The 23,462-nt window shown below is 37.3% G+C and overlaps 1 protein-coding gene across 1 annotated transcript; it reads right to left on the bottom strand.

Moving 5' to 3' along the window:
- Positions 1-203: 203 nt before the first annotated feature.
- Positions 204-22,708, bottom strand: LOC132101923 (tetratricopeptide repeat protein 9B-like). The gene is made up of 3 exons (XM_059507143.1): positions 21,932-22,708; positions 1,602-1,784; positions 204-1,035 (listed from the first exon to the last, which is right to left on the bottom strand). Exons 1-3 carry the CDS (start codon positions 22,308-22,310, stop codon positions 941-943), a joined length of 657 nt encoding a protein of 218 aa, XP_059363126.1. The 5' UTR covers positions 22,311-22,708; the 3' UTR covers positions 204-940.
- Between the last annotated feature and the right edge of the window lie 754 nt (positions 22,709-23,462).

Below are 23,462 nucleotides of genomic sequence, written 5' to 3'. Positions count from 1 at the left end.
TTTTCCCATTTCTTGTAGAAACACAAGAGTTTTCAATATGGCTCCATTAGTCTATAATATTCCAACAGGCTGCATAAACATTGGGACAACATCAGGATGCACTCTTAATGGGAAGGGGATATGAGACAAGGTTCAACAAAACACCTGCTAACATTAGAACAGAGAATGTTATACTGTACCTTTGAGTAAGGGATTGATAACAACTTGCTCAAACCACTATAGTACACCAAACCGAGAGGCGAAACAAAATCAAGATCAAAGGACAAATTACAAACACTTGAATTAGCCCTTGAATTGAAACAGTTCAGAAATTGAGTTGAGATATGCCCAAATTCAAGAGAGAGAAAAAGGAGACATAAAGTAACAGGCTTTTGCAGGTGAGTGTGAATTGAACATCGACTTCTCTGCTTCTCTTCTGTATTGAGCAGAGAGAGTGCTTCTCAATGGATCAGAGTGAGTTCAAAGGTCACTGGGCTAATCGTTGACCATCATCTTCTGCGCTTAAGTAGTAGTGTGGCTTTGATTCGTGTGCTTTCACTCAATTCTCTACCAACAGATTTAATTCTGCCAATCACGTTTTTCATTCAAAATATGTTGATATCCTCATTCGATCATGTCATTTTAAATTGTAATGCCAGAGCCCCATTGTTTATATCATTTCAACAGAGCATTTCTTCTTTTTCCGTCTCCGTGGTCTTTGTTCATCAGTCAATTTCTCAATACCTGGGAAATAAAAAGCACCGGGGACGTTGGATTTAAAGGGACAGAGAAATCGCAGAGCGAGAAAAGACAGTCGCGGGGTGCTGTGCCCATTTGGAGTTCGCTTTCAGAGAAGGGCGCAGCACATGTATCCTGGTTGACCAAGGGATGGGGGGAATTGTGGGGAAAAGGGGAGAGACTTAAAGAAGCAGGGTTAAGGTCGTTGGGGGGTCGGGCCGAATTAACCCAATGACTCTTTCCCACTCTCACGCACCTGCTGACCGCTCTTACTCATCTTCATCTCTGTCAGCTGGATGTATCGCAGCACATTTGTGTCTGGATAGAGAGAGGATGAAGTGTAGAACATAAGAAGAGCAAGGGAGAAAGAAATAAAGACACCAGAATAAGGCTAAAACTTGCTACATTAGATCACATCAACATAACAAAAATACAGCTAAATGGTTTACATATTATGATTCTCAACTGTTGAACTGCGGCAGTGTTGTTATTACCTTGTTAATCGAAATGATATATACTGTATATATGTCAAAAACTGAAACAATAATCAGAAATGTTTGTTTATTAAGTGAAATAAATAATATTAAGTTCTAAATTACTAAAACTGTAAAATAATGTTACCAAATAATGTTCTTTTTAGCAAAGTCATATGACCCATTTAAAACAATGATTTTAATACCTATTTAGACAAAATAAACAGAATATCAAACATAACATGAAGATAATTATCTGATTAGCAGAGTATCGGACGGAATTTCCATATCGGTGGATCCCTAACAAACAATTTAGTTATTGCTTAGGTCAATTGTAAAATCTGGAACATGAAAGTATAACCAATTGAGAAACACTTCTGTTTATGATAATAAAGCAATCATAATGCCCACCTGTGGGTTCACGGCACTTGGCATCGCGTAGGTAACGCAGTGCACGCTCGTAGTCTCCCAGGTGGTAGAAGGCAATCCCAGCACGATACATGGCCTTAAAGTGATCCTGCTGGTGTCCGAGTACCTTCAAACAGTATTCCTTAACCCGCTCATAATTCACCAGCTCTGACTGCAGCAAGCACGCTATAAAGAACCAGAGAGTGTGAAAGAAAGAGAGAAGGAGAGGAATTAGTACAGTCAGAAGGACAGGACAAACAATAAAACAGCTCAAATGAATTAATCAATGAACAGCTAGGGAGAAGGGAGTAAAAAATAGCCATGAAATATAGTGGTCTACAAAGCCCTGGACTGATAGATAAAGTTGAAAAAGGGACAGTATGTTTTTCTCGCAGTCATCAGTTGCACTGAAGGTCTGAGAACAGCATTTGGTCTCACATAACCACATTAGCACAAAGTGAAGGCCTAATTGCATCTTTTAGCCACTCTAGGCTCAGTTGCACAGATGAAGTAATTGTTTTATCTGCTGTCTAAAGAGAAAATAAACCAAACGAGACACATCCTAATCAAAAACTGATGCTTAGAAGTATTGGATGTGCCTGAAAATGTGCATGCCTTAAAGAAAAGAAAGAGATGAATGTTAAAAGGGGAGTGTGTATATAATTTATTTCTTTATCTATAATTACTTTATATAGATTTAAATTAGATTATGAAAAATGCATGACTATTTGATGCTATAATACTTCCACTTTTACTAAAAAGAATACAGGATTTTGAAGTTTTAATGGCTAATGACAGATAATAATCTGAAAATTTTCCACATCCATATTTCATTGAATGAACTAAATATGGAGGTCTTTGGTTAAAAAAAACCCGCAGCTAATTAGACGATTGGCCCTGAAAGAACATCTGCACGGCAAATGAATTACTACGGTGCCTGCTAGACAGCTGGTGCATGTTCCCCTCGTCCAATCAGGGTTATTTATTCCAACAGCAGATGACATAGCTGGACACTGATGGCAGGGGCTGGGAAACTCAATTTTATATTTCAATTTGAGTTTACTGTGTGTATGTGGCCTGTGTCTAGAATCTTCAGGCGTTTAGGACTGTCTGCAATTTAATTCATCATTCCAGCTCTTGCATAAGCTCACTTCTTCACAGTTTCTAATTATGAACTGAATTTACCTTTTACATCATTATGCACTGGCTGAATGAAGGAATGTTGTAAGATTGAAAGGTTAGCAAGAGTTGTTTAAGAGTTGCTGTTGTTGTTGTTAAAGAAATCTCTTTTGCTCACCAATGCTGAATTTATTTATTTAGTGAAAAATCCAGTAAAGCTGTAATTGTCACGATTCACTCAGGCTGGAAGGAGCAAGGAGACCCGGGAGAATATTACAAACATGGAATTTAATCAGCAATGGGGCAAACACAAGAACTCAGAAGACATTTTACAGCAGACAAAGAAACTTAAAATTGGATTCACTATAAATACGCAGGACTTGAGGGGAAGATGAGGAACACCTGGAACTAATGAAACAAACATAGGAAAGACCTGGGACAAATAAACTAAATGGAGACAGGAACATACAAGTGACTGTAATAGTGTGAAATATTGTTTTTAATTAATATATTTAAACATTTATTACAGTGGTGGCAAAGCTGACCATTACATTGAGAAAGCCAACCTACTGATCTGCTACTTAATCTTTTTATTATTCTTCTTAAACTAAATTTCTTAACGCTAATCCTCCTAGAGCTTTCAAGCTAGAACCACCAAACTTAGCCCAGCTCTTCAGATTGATCTGACTTATAGTTTTCATAAAACTTAAGATTAAAAATCATAAAAATCCCATAGATTTACAATGACAACTTGTCTTTTAAAATTCATATTTCCCATGTTTCAAAAACAGCATTCTTCCATCTTAAAAACATTGCCAAGCTATAAAACATGTAAACTGTTTCTGATGCAGAAAAACTAGTTCATGCATTAATGACCTCTAGACTGGACTATTGTAATGCACTGCTGGTTGTCCTACATCCTCAGTAAACAAGCTAATGCAGATGCAGCAGCTAGAGTTCTTACCAGGTCAAGAAAATATGATCATATTAGGCTAGCCCAATTTTACAGTCTCTGCACTGGCTACCTATTAAGTTCCGTATCAGTTACAAATTATCATTACTTACCTATAAGGCCCTTTATGGTTTAGCTCCTGCGTACCTAACTAGCCTTATACCACGCTAAAATCCATCACGCTCCCTAAAGTCACAAAACGCTGGACTTTTGGTAGTTCCTAGGATAGCAAAGTCCACTAAATAAGAGGGAAAGCTTTTTCGCATTTGGCTCCCAAACTCTGGAATAGCCTGCCTGACAATGTTCAGGGTTCAGACACACTCTCTCTGTTTAAATCTAGATTAAAAACATATCTCTTTCGCCAAGCATTCAAATAATGCATCTCATAATCTTGGACTTTAGTTATATCTGATCATATGTGCATTATTATTCTTTAGCTTGGGTTAAACAAGATACCAGTCTGGATCCAGAACACCTGAGAAAAGATGATGTCAACCCATCAGAGGACCTCAGATGATGCCAACCCTGAAACAACAAACAGACCTACCAAATTTTGCAATAAGTTTGATTGCATCATATAATAATTGCTGTTAATTGTCATGTCCGCTGTCTGATCACCCCGTTCTTCGGTGTGTTTCTGTATATGTCTGCAGCTCGTGTGCACATGGTGTTTGGTTTTGGTTTTGATCGTTCGTCTTGCACCTATCTGTGGCGTTCATCCCTCCCCCTCATCACTACTGTTTCCGCTTCTAATTGTTTGACTCCGCTCACCTGAGTTCAATGTCTGTTCATCTCTTGCTCTATTTATTCTCGTCTGTCGCGCCTATCGGTGCCAGATCGTTGTTCGTCAATAGTCCCGGTGTAGTCTTTCTGTCTGATCCTGTCAAGCCTTGTTCTGTCGTGCCATTGTTTGCTGCTACTGGTTTTGTTTTGTTTTTCTATTTTTCCCCTCCCTCATTTCCTAGACCGGGCACCGGCATACTTCTGAAGAGTTTTGTTTGCTCCGTCACTGGCTCTCTCGTGGCTTCCTCCCCTCACCGCTCTCTACGCGGCCGCGCCGTTGGGCGCCCCCTGCCGGGCATTTTTGCAAGGACATTGAAGTCTCTTATTTTTGTTGGACCTTTTTCCTCATTTCCCGGCCTGTTTTTGTTTGTTGGAGGGAGCTTTTCTTTTGACTTTTTTGAATAAATTGGTCTCGCACTGTAACCTGCATCTGTGTCCAGTTGTGTTCCTGACAGTTAATAGTGTTCATCGTCTGTTTGGTTACATCTTCAGTTGATTTTTCCATACATTTCTGCCATATGTACATAAACTGACCACTGATAAACTACAACTAAATATTGTAGAAACTTAATTTTCTGTAAAGTTGCAATGATTTGCATCGTTAAAAGCTCTATACAAATAAAAATTTTATTATTATTATAGCTGAAAAAATGTGCTGCTTAATATTTTTGTGAAAACAATGCTAAATTTTTTCAGGATCATTTTAGGATCAAATTAAATTAAAAATTAAATTTATGCATTTAGCAGACACTTTTATCCAAAGCGACTTACAGTGCATTCAGGCTATCAATTTCTACCTATCATGTGTTCTGGGGGAATCAAACCCCCAACTTTCTGCTTGATAGCGCAATGCTCTACCAATTGAGCTACAGGAACACATTTTATAAATAGAAAGAAAGTAAATTAAAAAAACAAGTTGTTACACAACAATGTTAAGTTGTAACATTGTAAATGTCTTTACTGTCACTTTTGATCAATTTAATGCATTCTGAAAAAAATACGAATTCATTAATTAAAAAAAAAAAATCATACTTGCCCAAGCTTTTCGAATGGTAATATATATTAATATTTATTATATAACATTTTTTTTTCTATTTTATTTAATTCTGTTATTTAATGGATTTGTATTTATTAATATATGCTATTTAGGTTGTTTAGAATGTTTAATTCCAACTCAGTCACACATCAAAGTAAAGTGAAATCACAATAAAACTCTGTGACCCCATTGTATCTACTAAATATTATCTAGCTCAATACCGGTTTACTGCATCAGAGCGGCACCAATGTTGGCCCGGTCTGACCCCTGCCAAGGTTAATGTCTGTCTGTGCAGCTGAGAGCCTGCTGACCACCAAATACAAGGACAAAAGCTGCTGCTTTATATCCACAACCTCCCTCTGTCCTTTTCTGTTAAGCTCCTCCAACCATCAGCCTGTTGCTGACACCTCTGTGAAAGTCATGAGTCAGGGGTATCAGCACATGGAAAGATGTCAGTGGTGACAGAGACAAAAAAAAAAAGATCAGTCAACAACAAATTCAAACTCTACAACATGATTTTTCACCACACAAACTCTACACAGAATTCAAAGTGTCACATCGGCAGTAAACAAACACAACCCTCCGTAAAAAATCACAAATAAATGAAAAAATGAGAGACAGGCCAATATATGTGCCAGGATTTATTAAGTTATATAACCAAATTCAACAGAAAAGGTAGTTTCCCTTTCTGTCCTTTCAAAATCTACCAACAGCCAAGTAAGCCATGTTAATAGTCATTTAAAAAGTAAAGGAATTCTGCAGAAACATGATGAGAACATAATGTACTACATGAAAAATGATCAACCATTAAAGACATCCAGAAACCTTTGTATTCCTCAACAGCATTATCAAAGCTCTGGGTTTGTGGGCATGATGGGAGAATGATGACATGAGCACCAGAAAATGGAGATCGCTGATAAAAGGAAGGCCATGTGCTGCTGTACAGACGTAACTAAAGCTAACATCTGCTGACTTCTCAAACAGCTGTTAAGTCAGACACATAGTCAGTGGAGGAAAGGGGGAGAAGAACATGATCTGCCCATAATGAAGGTTATAAAGACAGAAGGACCGACTAACAAGAGCAGGAGTGAGATAAACGATGATTAGGTGACAAATGAAAAGCGAGAGAGGAATCATCTCATCTAAATTAGTTCTTTATAAATGAAAATCCATTCCGACTAGAGAGTTTGTCAAGGCTTCCTTTCTCTCCAACCGTCTCATTCATCCTTTTTAAATTGTCATTTTCCCTATAAAAGATGTATAAAACTCCCCCATAAATAGAAGAATTGTCCAGCAGTACAATAACAGCATTTGGTTTGTATTGACTTTCCTTCGAAGACAATACAGCGATTTATTGATGGATTAAAAGCCTTCTCCCGTTGTCATTTCATGCATCCTAACGTTTTGATCTCTGTGTTTTTGTGATTAACTGGGCTAGCCCGTCTCATTTGGTCTGGGACGGGAGAGAGAGAAACTGCCTTTCAGCACAGCAGCACAATCGTGCTCATCAAGCGTCCTGTCCATCTTCATTCTTGGCAACTGGAACCCTGGCGAGCTCTCCGTGTATTCAGTTTCAGGCAATAATGGTCTAATGGCTCCTAACTTTTGTGATATCCTGATCTTTCTCTCTCTCTCTCCACAACACACCTACAGACTCACGCACACAAACACACACGAATCCTGCAGACTGATTCATCACACAAATGGATAAGGCGTGGCATTGTGGATACTGCACTTAAGTGTCTGTTGAGTGGCTCTTTGTGTGTAATAATGATGGCATCGCATATTAATGGACCCAATGCACTTTATGCTGCATCATAGTTATATGAGAACATAAATGCTAAGAGCACAGCTAGAAAGCCAGAGCTGGTCATCTGAGCAGGGCAGAGACTAACATGGTCCATCTTGAGATGATCCAACTTTTCTGTGTGTGTTGCATTCACCACTTTTTGCTTTGGTTTGCACAAACATTGTCTCATTTGAATATTCAGAATTCAGTCAATAATGAGTAATGAACTGCACTGGCATAATTGACAAAACTAAAATAAGTCCTTATGCCTCAGCTTATATCCTATCCTAAATGAATACTTTTATTTAGCATTTATGCATTAAACTGACCAAAAGTGATAGTATGTTATATAGGATTTCTATTTCAAATAAATGCTGTTCCTTTGAACTTTATGTTTATCAAAGAATCCTAAAAATGCATCACAAATTATGTTACATTTTAATATTTATCAACATTAGAAATAGTTATTTAAAATTGTAACATTATTATTTTTTACTGTATTTGTGATCAAATAAATGCAACCTTGGTGAGAATGAGATATTATCCAAAAAATATTGCCAACCTCACATTTTAGAACAATAATGTCATTAACATAATAATTAACATACTAAAAAACAAACAAAAAATTAAAACAAATAAATTGTAATGCATTAACAAACAAACACAAAGTAGATTTAAGAGCTGTAGTATGTTTTTTTTTTTTTTTTGTGACCAAACAACTAACAACATAATTTTTGGTCTGTATCCATCACAAAGCTATATATAAATATATAAAGTAATATATAGCACAAAAGTCACATAGATAACTTTTATGGTGTCTTTTGGAGCTTGGCAATAAACAATCATGTTCGCTTTTATTACATGAAGAAGAGCAGCATGAACTTTCTGCTAAACAACTTATTTTAAGAAGTAATAAAGTCATAAAGGTTTGGAACCAAAGGAAGTTTCTAAAGTTATAGCACAATGTTTATTTTCGGGTGAACTGTAAGATGTTTCTGGAGATCAATGGTTTGTGATTTTCTTAAAACTGAACAGGTGCAGGGACAGCTGTTTTGTGTGTGTGTGTGTGTGTGTGTGGGAGAGAAAGACAAGCAAAAGTTAGGAGTGGTTAACAAATGTTCAGGATTCCCCTCATATTTACACCTTCACATAAGAAGAAAAAAACTATTATATTTTTTTTTTCCAGAAACGCTACCAGTTAGTAGATACGAATGTTAGTAAAGAATATAAATTAGCAAAGCAGGAAGATAACGGATTGTGGTTTGTGAAGCAAAGAGAATAGCAAAAAGGTGAGGCAGAGTAGAGGGAGTGAGAACTTGAGGGCAATCGATTTCAAACAGCCTCCTCCCGGAACATCCATCTCCAGTGGACTGGATCACTCCCTCCTTCTTTCTACACTCCTTATTATCTTCTCTCCCTCTCTGTGCTTTTTTTTTTTTATCCCTTTAGCTCTCTCAGGGGCACTGCTCTTTTGACAGGTGCAGGGCTGACAGTATCTGGTAGGGGAGTGGAGCTAATTTAAAGCGGTGTTGGTTTGTGGTGATTACCCTGCTGTCACTGATGGTAATTAGTTCTCTTGATGCTTAATGGTTGATGCAGGGACTCATCAGTCTAAATGACACCTCCCCTCCTACTGTGTCCTTACTCACCCAAACACGACCTCGTCTTGACTCTCCCCTCCACCTACACCACTGCTGAACACCTACTCTCACATAGTCAGAACTCTGACTCAACAGCAAAGGTCTGTTCCACACAACTTACTCTGAACAAGAACTAACATTTGAACAAATTTGGATGTAATTTTAATTACAGGATTTTGATTAATGTTATAATTTGAACCTAAATTCATGCAGTTAGTTTTTACTTTGTTTAATGCCAGTTTTTTTAATTTGATCCAATCTACTACATATTGTAATTCTATATTTAAAAAAGTTTCTAGTTCCATTTGTGTACTTGCTGATGTATATATAGTTGAATCATCAGCGTACATGACAATGTTAGCCTTATGTAAAGTGTACGGTAAATCATTAGTAAAAATATTAAATAATAATGGACCCAGACAACAGCCTTGGGGTACGCCACATGTGATATTTCTGATACCTGAGAGACTGCCATTAAAAAACACTGTCTGTGTTATGTTTGACCAATAACTGTACATCCATGTGATTGCTGACTGCTCAAAACCATAACAAGATAATTTTGTTAATAACAGTTCGTGATCTATGATGTCAAAGGCAGCAGAAAAATCTAAAAATACAGCACCAATAATATTTCTCTTTTCAGTCTCTCTAAGCCAGTCATCAGACAGAGTCAGTGCAGTGGCAGTGGAGTGACTTTTTCTGTATGCATGCTGAAAATCTGTTAATAAATCATTTGTATAAAAATAGTTGTTAATTTGATCATATACTATAGATTCCATTATTTTAGATAATACAGGTAATATACTTATCGGGTGACTGTTGGGACCAGAGAAAGGCAATTTCTTATCTTTGGGCAGAGGAACTATTTTAGCCTGCTTCTATGCATGTGGGCAGGTACAGCAGATAAAACTGAGGTTAATGATGTGGGTTAGAACAGGGGCAATAGAGTCAGCAGCTAGTTTAAGAAGCCTGCTGTCAAGACCGTCGACACCCGGTGGTTTGGTTTTACAGGTATTTACACTTTCTAATTTAAACCTTAAGTTTTTATTTTTCATCAGTTCATTTCTTATTAATAGGTGAGATATATTTAGATTAGGCATATTTTCTCTTAGTTTATCAAATTTTCTTATAAAATAATCATTAAGATAATTTGCAATATCTATTGGCTTAGTTATAAATTTATCCCGTTTCCAAAAAAGATGGAATTATTTTATTTTTCTTACCAGTCAATTGATTTAAAACATTCCATAACTTCCTACTATCATTACCTATATTTTTAACATGATTATCAAAATAGATTTTCTTCTTCTTTTTATTAAGTTTAGTAACAGAATTTCTCATTTTACGATATAGGTCCCAATCACATCTATTTCCTGTAGTAACTGCAGTTCTTTTCATTTGACCTCTTATTTTCATAGAATTTTTCAGTTCATCAACCAAGGTGTGACGTTATTCCTGACAGTAAACTTCTTTAAAGGCGCATGTTTCTCAATCAATGACAAGATTAGATTGTTAAATTTAAAGAGAGCAATTTCTGGATTACTAGCTGCCAACACATCAGACCAGCATATAGCTTGAACATCTTCAATAAACTTGTCATTTTTAAACAATTTATAAGATCTTTTAAATAAGACTGCAGTTCCAGATCCACTCAGGTTGGTTGTTAACACAGAAATGATCAGATTATGATCACTGCTACCAATGGGAATAGACAATACCTTTTTACACAGTTCAGGTCGGTTTGTGAAAATATGATCTATACAGGTAGATGTTCTGGAGCCGTGCCCTTGATGTTCTTTGCTTTTTGCATAACAGCAGCTTTGTCCTTGAAGTTCAGAAATTTAGCAACAATGGATCTTGGTCTATTTCTAGCAGCTTCAGGTTTTCCTATTCGGTGTGCACGCTCCATCTCCAAATCTCTTTGAAGTTGTAGTTTTTGCCTAAAAATGTCCTTCACTTTTTCTTCAGAGTCTGCCCAGGATTCGCCAGTGGATTCAGGAACTCCATCAATCAAAATATTATTTCTCCTTGATTGACTTTCAACGTCTGTGGCAAGCCGATCAGACCACTAAAATGAAATTTTTTAAAGTTTTTTTTTTTTTTTTTTACGATGTATGCATTTTTTATGGCGTCTGCTATCAGGACAGCATATTTGATAGCACTAATGCTGTTTTAAACACCATTTAAAAAAATGGTGTTTTGTATGTACATAATTTTATGTAAGCGTAATTCTGACTCTTTTGGCTTGCCATAGTTTTGCAATGTCGCACACATGTGTGGCATATTAAAAGTGACAGTAAGAGCCTAGAGTAAATACTCATATAAGGTGGGTGCCATGCTCTTTCTCTTAATCAGCAGTGTTCTACTTGCAAACATTCATTATTTAAAACATTTGTTTACAGGAGATGCACATTATTATTTTCTACTTTTCACATTGCATTATTTAAAATAATAGCCTATTAATTTACAAGAGATACAAGTTTTTGTCTACTTTTCGCATGACAATATTTAAAATGTTTTTGTTTGCAAGAGATGCTGGTAGTGCAGAAGTACATAATATACTGGAAGTTACATAAAGACAGCCAATCACAATAAAGCTTGTCAGATCAAGAGTATACAGAGGCTGATACTACATATAACACCCAAACCCACCCTCCTCTCCATCTCATCTAGTGATCTAGTCACATTTAGTCAGCATAAGCAACCACCACATATGACATTACATGGTAATATGTTCACAGTTTACAGTGCAATGATAAACACATGATTCATTTTATCCAATTGAGTGTGATGCATTTGTTTATGCATCTATCAATATCAAATAAAACACAGCACTATAAGCTTCCCACTTCATGCTACTTTTAATAAGGCAGTCACTCAACCATCAGCAAATAAAACATATCACCCCCAACAGGAAGCAGTAACAGCCTGCATTAAAAGCAACAATAGCGGGACTCAGAATAGTTTAGCACTGGATGCGCTTGAATTGGTTTTCTGTCTTATTTAACAAGGCTGAGGGACACTGAGCTCACATGTATAATTCAAACATTAGTTACGGCTAAGTGCTAGTTCCTCTGCCCTGCACTGAAGCCTGTTGATAATGGCCTTGTCAGTCAGTGCACTGTGGCTTGAAGGACGCTAAGATGAAGGCTGCCCTAATCATGAGGCCCCCAGACTTAGCAGCCGGCGATGGCTCTTTTTCTATCCATCCCTCCCCCTTCTGATGAAGAGTAAATGACCTATTCATATTGTATGAATCTAATTTCCCTTCTGAATTTGGTAACTGTGTAGTCACTTTAACCTTCTTCATTAATCTTATCACTTACAAAATCATCTTCCCTGCACAGTTTTTGTCTTTGTTCTTATTATATTCACATTCCCTGTGAATGTAATAAGTTTCTTACAGGTTATAGGTACTGTAAGCAAAATTCCACACATAACAGGCAAACTACCTGACAGATATATCACTGAAACAGGTTTCCTGAGAAATCACATCTATTTCTGAAACAGCAGCAAGGCTCTATAAATGACAAAGAAAGAGTGAGGGGATAATCAACCAGAAGACTATCCAATCACAATCAATTTGGAAGTTATTAGCAATAGAGCGAGACAGTGCTCGCCAACTTTTTCAGTGGACTTGGTTCTGTAAGTATTTTCCCTATACATTTTTCCAATAGTGATTTAAAAAGGCAATGTTAAAGCATTGTGAATGTCATAACCAAATTGAAAATGATGGATAAACATAAAACTACTGATTTATAGTTTTTGATTGTGTATACAAAAATACAATTTAATGTTTACTGCAAAATATTCATATGCATTAAAATATTTACGTATCTTATGGCATGATTTGCTTGTCGCAGTTCTCTGATTGGGTGAGATTTCTTGCAGAATCATGGGAAAGGTAGTCTTTCACAAGTAATTATTTTTTAAAATCAAATTTAAAATATGGTAGATCAAGGGTAGATGGCTTCTATAAAAGCATACCACCGAGTAACAACCTTGGAGCTCATAGTAGGTCTGTCTTTTTTACCTTTTTTATTAAAAATCAATTCTGCTATGGAGAAAATGAATGTGAATTGTTGTATTATATACATTGTATATAGAATATATAATATATTTTATCATTTGCACATTCATAATGAAGCCCAACTAGAACAGACTGCAGCAATCTTAGTTCTGGAAGTGGTTTTCCCATTCATAACACTTTAAAAAGATTGCTCAATAGAGTTAAACATCATGATCCAAACCAACCAGCTTGAATAACAATAAATCACAACATTACAACCGATGATTTGAAGCAGAAAAAAAATGGATTATGGGTAATGTAGTTCTCTGCCAAGAATTGGGCTAGTAAACATGATTTACATGGTACTCTTGTGAATGTGAGTTGAAGATTGACAAAGAAGAGAAGTAATTGTTGAATAAAGTCAATATTTATGTTTTCTTTGCGCACAAAAAGGATTCCTAAAATTAAGGTTGAACCACTGATGTCACATGGACTATTTTAACAATGTCCTTACTACCTTTCTGGGCCTTGGATGTAGCAGTTGCATTGCTGTCTATCCAGGGTCAGAAAGCTCTCGGATTTCATCAAGTATAACATAATTTGGGTTCCAAAGCCGAGCGAAGGTCTTAAGGTCTTATCTCAGAGCTGCCTGGTCTGTGTTGAAACAGTGGTATCATTAAAAATCTATATGGAGAAAATGAATATGATTTAACTCCCAGAAGGGGTGGGGTTTGGAGGGAGCCCCTTTATTACGAGGCTGAAGTGATACTGATTGCTGGAGTGGGTGATGGTGAAGCCGGCAGTCACGCAGTGAAAGCTGAGCTGTTCTCTAAAGGGACTCGATGAGGCCCACTCACCATATTTTGCTTACCACCCCTTGTCTTTTCCATGAGCATTTCTCTCCCTCTGACCATCTGTAATCACAGAACGGCAGCCATGTTTACCACACCATGCACATGTACACCGGGGAGCTGACAGCATATATGACTTTGCAGTTTTAAATCTAATAAGAAAAAAACAACAGCCAACTCAGATCCTTATTTCACATTAATGAATAAAACTACCGCCACTTTTGACATCTCTGGTTGCCACAATACACATTTTGCAGGCATTTGCATTTAATAGTCTTTCTCGCTGTGGAAAATTGACCAAAAATATTGATGACTCATCTTCTCCACAGGGGTGTATAAAATGTTTTGTCTACTGGGCATGTAAAAACGCTCTCTGGAAAGAGAATGTTCTTTTCACCTGAATTATAAATAAAAAAGCAAGTGCCACTGATCTAATGTTGCAACAGACAGTGTACAGACTGCAAGGTTTCCCTCTTCTTCCCTCACTGTCGTCAATGTCCACTATCCTGTCTGTATGGATTACCCACAGTGCAACATGGATTGCAGAGAGAAAAAGGCTAGATCACTCAGTCAGATCTGCTTGCAAGCTGCAGAACCTCAGCAAAGAGAAAATCGTTGAGCATGTTTAAGAAGAGAGGATGAAATATTAATGGGGTATCCCTGCAGCACCCTTTCACAAAGCCCTCAAACAACATATGCACATGCTGACAGTAATCAAAACATCCCTGTATGGACACTTGATCATATGCCTGTGATTTAAAATGTGCATGGCTTGTTTTTTTTATTTTCCGTGATTAAATTTTGATGCTGGGGCTAGAGGATGATGAGCAGACTGTGATTCCCAGTCAGAGCCCTTGAGCGATGCACTTAGCACCAGAGGTTTCAGTAAACCATTATGACTGTATGGAAACATCAGCAATGTAACTCCACTTAGACACGGGCATTTACAGAGATTTGATGAATATGCATAACAGCGGAAAAAGCTAGATGATATAGATCCTTAGAGAGGTCACTTAATACTTTTTTCTTTCTCTCAATAATGATTTTTTTGGACAAACTTTTCACAAAGTGCTAAAATCTGGGCATTGTACATTATTTTGTACACTGCAAAATAATATCAAATAATGGAAAAAATATCAAATAACGTGAAAAAATATCTCTATCATGATCTTTTCAGAAAAAAAATTAATATATATTATAAAATTAAATATTTCAAACACGCAAAGGTGGGAAAGAGTAGGATCCATGTGCAAAGTGTTTATTAAAATAATGGCAAAAATACAAAATGATACAAAAACCAGAACATGAAGAACAGAAAGCAGAAAGGAGGAACAGATATATGGCCATTAATGAGACATCCATGAAGGAACAACACCAGAAAAAAGATCAAACACAAGAACACAAGGGTTTGATCCAATTTAAACACAAAGGTAAATTGGAAAATAAAACACATCTGGGAATCACCAGTCAACCAATCAAAAGTAAAACTACAAAGGACTACAAAACTAGGAAACAAAGAAACTAGAACTTCAAGATGTAAGTCCAAACAAAACAGGGAACATTCTCTATCTTAATATTTATCTATTTATATATTATTAAACATAACTTGAAATATGTTTTAGTAAAATTTTTCCCCCACCACTGGAAAATGATTTCGCATTTTTCTTGTTTTAGCATAATTATATCTACACTTTAAAACAAGAAAAAAATTGTTTATCAGAGGATGCCAATATTTAAATTTTTTATTTATTTTTACCAGAAACCAAGAAAAATAAAATAGTAATTAAGTGATACATTTTTGCTTGGTACAAGGCGGTACCCTTTCAAAAAGTGCTATTATTGTATGCACCATTTAGATACTAATGCAATCTTTAGAAGCAAATAAGGTAAAAGAAAAAAAAAGTGTCTTACAATCAACAACACTGCAATATTACGAATCATAGATTTGAGAATTCATGACCACACCACCAGGGAGGTTTTCACTTGGACATCTCCAGGCGGGTGTCACTGACCCGTATCGTTGAAGTTAATGAGGAGGGCTGTCGACTGTCCCTGAATGACTCTGTGTCCTATGGCCAACGGTGTATCAGCGGTACGGCCCCCTACAGCGATCGCACACAGCTCACTCTGAGAGGACAAACACCACCACACAACAACAGCTTTTTGCTTTTCGACTAAGCAGGGGAACATTGGCTTCTCCACTGAAAACAGCATAATTACACATTTGTTAACAGCTCTGTTGACAGTTCAAGCAGCAGGAATTATAATCCTGAATGTTCACTGTTATGTAGAATCAACTAAAATTCTAGAAATAAATGCCTGTTTTTTTTTTTTTTTTTACTGAATGTTTTCTTTCAGTCATATTTCTAAATAGAGAAGTTCTCAAGAACATCATGCTGGCAAGTTTCCAATGATCTTAAAATATTCTTGGTGCAACAGTGTGCATGGGAGCTTGGATTACAGTGAGTGACATCTTGTTTAGTCCACTGAAAATAGCTATAGGCTACAGCTACTTTACATTGAAGGAATAGTTAGCCCAAAGTTTTGTCATTATTTGCTTTACTGGTCCTCACTCATATGACTTCATCTCTGTCATGGAATGCAAAAAGATAAATCCTGAAGTTTGTACTGGATGCTGTTTTCCCACACTCTAATGGTAAACTGTAACTATACAGCATTTTACGTTTTGGTGACAAATTCGTATACATTTGTACAAACTTATTTGTATGTTTACATACAATCTGCTTGTTTAGGAGTGGATATTCATGCTTAAGTTTTCACAACACAAACCATCCAAATTTGCTAAAAATATTATAACTTAATAATATTGGTGTTTTCTAATTGAAATTGGGTTGTGTTTCACAGTTATAATAAATAGGGACTGAGGTGTTCAAGCTGTAAAAAGGACACAAATCACCATATTCATACAGGTTTGGAACTAGATGAGGGAGAATATATGATGACAGCACATTCATTTTCTCAGATATCAAAAGATTTTTTACATCAAACATTAATTCACTACACCACTTCCAACATACTTTCCTGCTTTCCTTTCTTAAAGGAAAATCCTGTTTCTTGCTGCAATGAGAATGCAACAGAAGACTTTTCATTTTAAACCCTGCACACAAAGACCACATCTGGAGCTGTGTGCTGTTGTCAGCATCACTAAAATCATCTGGAGCTCAAACTCACTGTATTTAAAACACATTCACAGATAAACTTGTGCAAGCTCACATTTAGGCTTTCTAGGTGCAGAGCTTCCCCAAAACAACAGCAATGCATGAGAAAAAGCATTCCACAATAAAATACAACATCACCAAGAAAATCTATCTATCTATCTATCGAGGGAGAGCAAATAATGACAGAATTTTCATTTTTAGTTGAATTATACCTTTAAGTTTGTGGCACTATGGTGACACACTGTTTACATTGAGGCCTTTACACAGAAGTGTTTCAGGTCAGGAGAAATCTTCAGTGGCCCTTAGAGAGATTTTCTTGAGGGAGGACTAGCGTTGTGTTGACGCACCGGGGTGTGCTTCCTCTCTCTCTCTCTCTAGCAAACACCCGTCAGTACATGACTCAGCATCATAAGACATTGCCGGTAGTTGCTGGGGTCCTTACGGGAGAGTTTTCTGTTTTTATGATGTGCTTACAATAGGTTTCAACACTAACTCTCCTGCATTGCAGGATGTAAAACTGCAGCAGTATGAAAGTGCTTTGTAACATGTCCTGTTATAGATATGCTAGAATGTTCATGAACACAAAGGTATCATGAGAGAAGCATAAACAGATGCTACATATCTACAAACATTCAAATAAATTCAAACCCAGTTATTTGAAATTGTAATAATATTTCACAGTATTAAAGTTTTTACTCTACGATATCAAATAAACGCAGCCTTGATGAGCATAAGAGTCTTTTTTCACAAACATCTTTTCTTATGAGTTTATCTTGTATATTGCTTATATTATTCATATAATTAGTTTATTAGCTTGTGCTGATGTGAACTTACTAGACCATACAGTCGAATTGTATTATCCATAATATTCTTGAACCAAATCTTCACCTTGATTGTAGTTGTGTGGCCTGTAGATGTTCAACATTGATTAGGCGTTTAAACTTAATGTCAAGCCAGTTTTATTTTGACTCAGATATTTTTGATATTATCATTTAATACTAACTGATCATTTTTCCACAGACTGAGTAGCAGGGCTTATCTGAGATGTCAATCAAGATTTAAATAAAGTTGCCAGTGGCCCACTGATTGCTTACTTATCTATAAAAAGGCAGGTTTGCTCTTCTGAAGTCAGTATCTAACTTTGGACAAGCAAATATCTATTTGAAATATGCTTTCAAAGCTTTCCATCCAATCACATATTTGAATATTAGCTGAGTAACTTCAGAAGAAGTGCTCCTATTACTTCCCTAACGGGTCTTATAAATGCATTCTTGGCTTTGGTGGCCATATCTCGTCTTTTTACAATGAAAAATGACCTAAAACTTCACATGGCTTGACCTAAACAACATGTTAAGGTTCAGGTAAGCACTTCTGTCTCTCTGAATATCCACAAACACACTGCCAAACCTCGTCTGATCCAGTACTTTGTGATCTCTCTCATTTTCTCCTCCATCCCCCCAGGCTGCTATAATATAATACAGTGTACTGTACAGTAAGTAAAGCCTGTGCCCAGAGGAACCCTATGGCGATGCCATGCCATCTGTGGTCCTGGCACCAGCTGACTCTGCTGGCCAACCACCACGAAAATTTACACAGACACCTCGTTCCGTCACACTTCTTGTACTCTTCACCTTGCATTCATACCTAATGCACATCAGAAAGTCTTCCAGTAGGAGAGAACTGGCAGATGAAAAGAGTGTCTTTAATATTTCTTCCCTTTTTAAGCACTTGGCTCTTGGGACAGCGATAAGGGCTCTTCCTTATGGATGTAATGCAACACCTATCTGGACTCTCCAGAGTCAGCCAGGCAAAGAGAGAGAGAGAGGAATCCAGAGAGAAAGCCTTGATTTCATTATAATACAGCCTCTTCTAATTGGACATCAGGGTTGAGAAGTTCATTGACTGTCACTGTCTGTTGTAATGTGAGAACAAAAGGTCAGTGGGTGTTTTAAAGACACATGATTCACATGATTTCCCCAAGCCTTCTGGTGAAAAGAATACCCTTAACATTTTTATTTATAAAGCAATAAAACAAAAATCAAGTACATGAGTAAGTGCAACAATCACAAAATGTTGTTTGTTTAAAACAACTTAAAACAATACAGTTTCATACATATCTTTACAATTAACTAAATCAAAGAAATATATTTTAAACATCCACCAAGTGAAATTCTCTGAAAAAAACTTGATCATTAAACTGATCAAAAGTAACAGTAAAGATTAAGATAATAATAATAATAAAATCCTGAAAAAAATAATAGTTTCACTGTTTCCACAAAAGTATTAGGCAGCACAATTAATTTATCGATGATAATAAATAGCATATTAATGATTTCTGAAGGATCATGTGAAACTGAAGACTGGAAAATTCAGCTTTGCCATCGATGGAATAAATTATATTTTATTATAAATAAATTAATGTATGTAATAATTGATTGTATTAAAATAAAAGTTGCATTAATACTTTAATTATAATTACATTTCATAATCTTACAATTTTCACTGTATTTTTTATCAAATAAATGCAGTCTTGGGGAGCATAATAGACTTCTTTATAATACAACAGCTGAGTCTGTGAGTAATAATAAAATAAAAGCTTATCCAAACAGCTTCATTATGTTTGCATTAGCAATATTGTCTCTGATATTACAGCTTCAAATGTGCTAAAATTACACAGTGTTGATCTTACGGTGCAGTGACTTCACAAGCTCTCAGTTTCAGCGCTTATATATGGCAATGCCTTGAACGAACGCTGGTTTGACAGAATGCAATATAGATCACAACACATTAAACAAATGCATTCTTCCCACCATACACAACTGAAGAGCATGTTAGTCTAACAAATACTACTGTGGTGAGTAGATGATGTAAACTAATAGCTAAAAGAGACTCTCTGTATCTTGCGTAACTGCACTACCAAAAAAAACTTGACCAAAATGTAGGCATAACCCACTTAGAAATGTTGTCCTGTCCTCCTGGGAATGCACAGCTTATGGTGTTATGAATAAGGATGGCAAATAATCCATTCATCTTTTTTACTGTTCAGACAGATTTAGGTAATTGTACATGGCACACGTATTTCTTGATTTTGGTTTATCATGTAAACGATACAAAAGCTTTAAGCCTATACTTTTTGCAAGCTAGCTCTCACATCTCTTTGCTCTGCTGTTTCGTGTTTTGATATCTTCCTCTTTCAGTTGAGCTTCAGATGTAGCATATTGTATGGTCTCTTGGTCCTGTCAGGACTGACTTATGACACTCTGCTGAGCCAAGACTCGTGTGTTCGCTAGAGACAACTCAACAGACTTTGTAAAAGAGCACACAGGGGTTGAACAATACAGAATAAACAGTCTAACAGTTAAAAAGGCCCATTACCACACACACACACACACACACACACACAACTGCATTATTCAGATGTGTAGATCACACAGTAGGCTCTTCTATTTGCTCTCTCCCTCCCCATCACCCCTAACTTGGCAACCCACACCACCCTGGTACAATCGCTGAGGCCAGTGACAGCACACAAGCAATGGGCTACTTGTCACATGATTGTTGGAAACAGAACGCATTGTAGGCACAATACAGCAAGTCGTTTTTGCATTTAAAATCATTTGTATGATGAATCAAGTACTGTGACAATACATCAACAGATGAGAACCTGAGGAGGATTCTTTATGATGTCTAAAGTCATCCAAACCAGATGTAAAGAAAGTACAGTGTTGACAAAACCCAGACGAAACACGAAACTCCGTCTGCATCCTAGGTGCATCTCAACCCTCAAGGCCCTAAACACTGTATGTAAATATAAAATGCATCTTTATATAGCCTAAGCATTTACATATGTTCTCTATATATTCCCAGCCCACCCTCATCATCATGACTGCAGGAGGACAAACAAAACGAAATGGACCATTCTCTCTTTCACACCTTAATGCTTCCCCCAGAGGGCCTGAAGTGTTTGCCACATTTGTGCGACATTCAAACCTCAAATCGACCACCATGCGAGACCACCAGAGACATCAAGGGCCATGAACACCAGGCATTACACCCATCGAGCTCGGGCAGATGTGCATGAGTATTAACCAATATTCTTCCAATGAGCCAACACAGTTGGCATCTGTGATCCTTTTTATGTTAATGTGATCGCTGTTTATCTACAACTAAACTCACAGCGTTTATATCAAATGGCATTTGGGAAACAATATGCATTGGTCTTTAATCACATAGGATTTGACATTTAAAGACGGTAGATGCAATAAATGCTTGGGGAATGTATTGACTACACACAGCCATAATAAAATGATACCCAGACTTTGATTTAATAGCCATATCATGGGTTATACGACGTTCAGTAATTTATATTGTAGCATAAAGAGTGAATATCTTTTCGAGTAGCCTAATGTAAGCACGCTGTTTTCACAACAACTGAACCCCGCTATTGCAAAAACAAGCAACCCCGTATCGAACACTCTTCCAGGTTTACAAACAAAACTAGCTATAATGCAACTGTTTTAGTTTAGTTATGTATTTTAGTTAACTGTTTCTAGTTATCCCTGATACTCTAAAGTTTACCACGCATCTCCTAGAACTTGAAAGGTAAGTAAAAAAATTGAAATAAAGTGATTAGCGCGCTTACTAGTATTAAAATATAGTTTGCGTGTTACGTTTCTTAACATAATCTTCTCGCGCTCTCAAAAAACCACAACGTGACATTAAATGAAGTTTGTTTATGACTAGTTTATGACACTCACTGGCTCAGTAACAATGAAGGCCAAACTGGTCGTTAAGCACAATTGATTGTTTTCAGTGTTGTCTTTGTAAAAACACAATCGTTTTCTTGCTGTGGAATAAGTCTGTGTTAATAATAAAGCTTTTTCTTAGGAACCTGGTCCTCTATGTAGCCTCCAGGACCTTCTCCCTCATCGGCAGCATCTCAGAGTGGCTCGTTCAGAACAATGGCAGCGGTTCTCACCTGTCAGACTGTCGTAGCACTCGATCTCGGTGCTCTCCACCGCTCGCCGCTGCTCTTCCGTAAGCTTGGCCGCGGCTTGGTTCAGGAGGTTCACCTCGGATCCGGTGGTCCCGTCGACGACGTGGATCCCTTTCAACTGCAGCAGCGCCCTGTGATACTTCCCAATAGCTTCCCGGAATTTCTTCTCCTTGTAGCATCGGTGACCCTCCAGTTTGAAGTCGATCGCTTTCTGTATTTTCGCCTCCATCTCCATCTCCGCGCTGCCGACGCGATACCCTCCACCTCCGCCGTCTCCACCCGCCGCCGCCGCCGCCAGACTCCGGCCCCCAGCCTCCGGATAGCTTTTCAGGCTCTTGATCGAGTGCTGCTTCGCTTCCATCTCGTTCAGGAAGCCATGCTGTTCCGACACGGATGCCTATGTTCGCTTTAAGGGCTGGAGCAGCGTGCTGTGCATAAAGGATGCGAGCCAAACTGGAGCTGAACAACACAAACGCGACCGGATAGTATCTTCCAGGGGGAAGCTAAATACAACACTAAGGATTCTCGACTATTAAAAAGCGTTCAAAGAGACAAAGAACAGACTGAAATAGCCGGTCGCGGCTGTCTGTCGTTGACCAGCGCGTAACGCCTTTGCACGGAGGGGATGCTGGAGCAGAAGGACTCTAGCTAGCCGCCGGCGAGAGCAGCTTCAGCACCACAGACAGCGCCAACGATCACTAGCGCGAGGCATTGTGGGAAGGAATTAATCGTGAGATGATGCTGCTACTGGTGGATCACGATTAGATTAAAGACCAGCAGTAAATCTCCAAACGTCGTGAATCCAAATATAAATAAAATATGCAAAGGCTGGTCATCTTTACGTCATTATCATTAAAAAGCACAGGCAAGGCAAGCAACACTGTGTAGAATCCCTAATGGCAAATCCAGCTTATCTGGTAGATGTTTTTGGGAACATGGTGGCTGGTCTAAGATGATTATTAGCTACCATGTATAAAAATAAAATGAAATAAATTAAATAAATTAAATACAAATAAAAAAAATTGCTTAACCACATTGAGATGTTATGATCAGCTGGTAGGTGGTTTTTCTGTCACAATGGTCTGCTAGTTCTCACCAGCTCAGACCAGGACAGGACAAAATGAGATATGAAGCCTGTAAAATTTGTCCTTAAATTAGCTACAAGATCAAAGTAGAAATAGTCTCCCTGGGAGCTTGAATAATTAATTTTCCCGGAGCTGGAACTGAAAAAAAATAAAAAAATAAAAATGAATTTGCTGAAAATTGACTCCCTTAGGCCTTTCAAGATGAGTTATTATGCATCGGAATAGATTTGGAAAAAATTCACATTAAATTACTAGCTCACCAATAGATCCACTGTAGTGAATGGGTGACGTCAGAATGAGTGTCAAAACAGCTGATTAAAACCATCACAAAAACCCACTCAACTCAAAATCCATCAATATTTTGTAATTTACTGCAAATTTAAATTTTGGGGGTAAAATACTCCCTTAATTCTGCTGCAGATGAAGAG

Source organism: Carassius carassius, chromosome 23 (genome assembly GCF_963082965.1).
Source record: "Carassius carassius chromosome 23, fCarCar2.1, whole genome shotgun sequence".
Taxonomy (NCBI): domain Eukaryota; kingdom Metazoa; phylum Chordata; class Actinopteri; order Cypriniformes; family Cyprinidae; genus Carassius; species Carassius carassius.
Note: the sequence above shows the minus strand (reverse complement) of the source record. Positions and strands in the feature narration are given on the sequence as shown.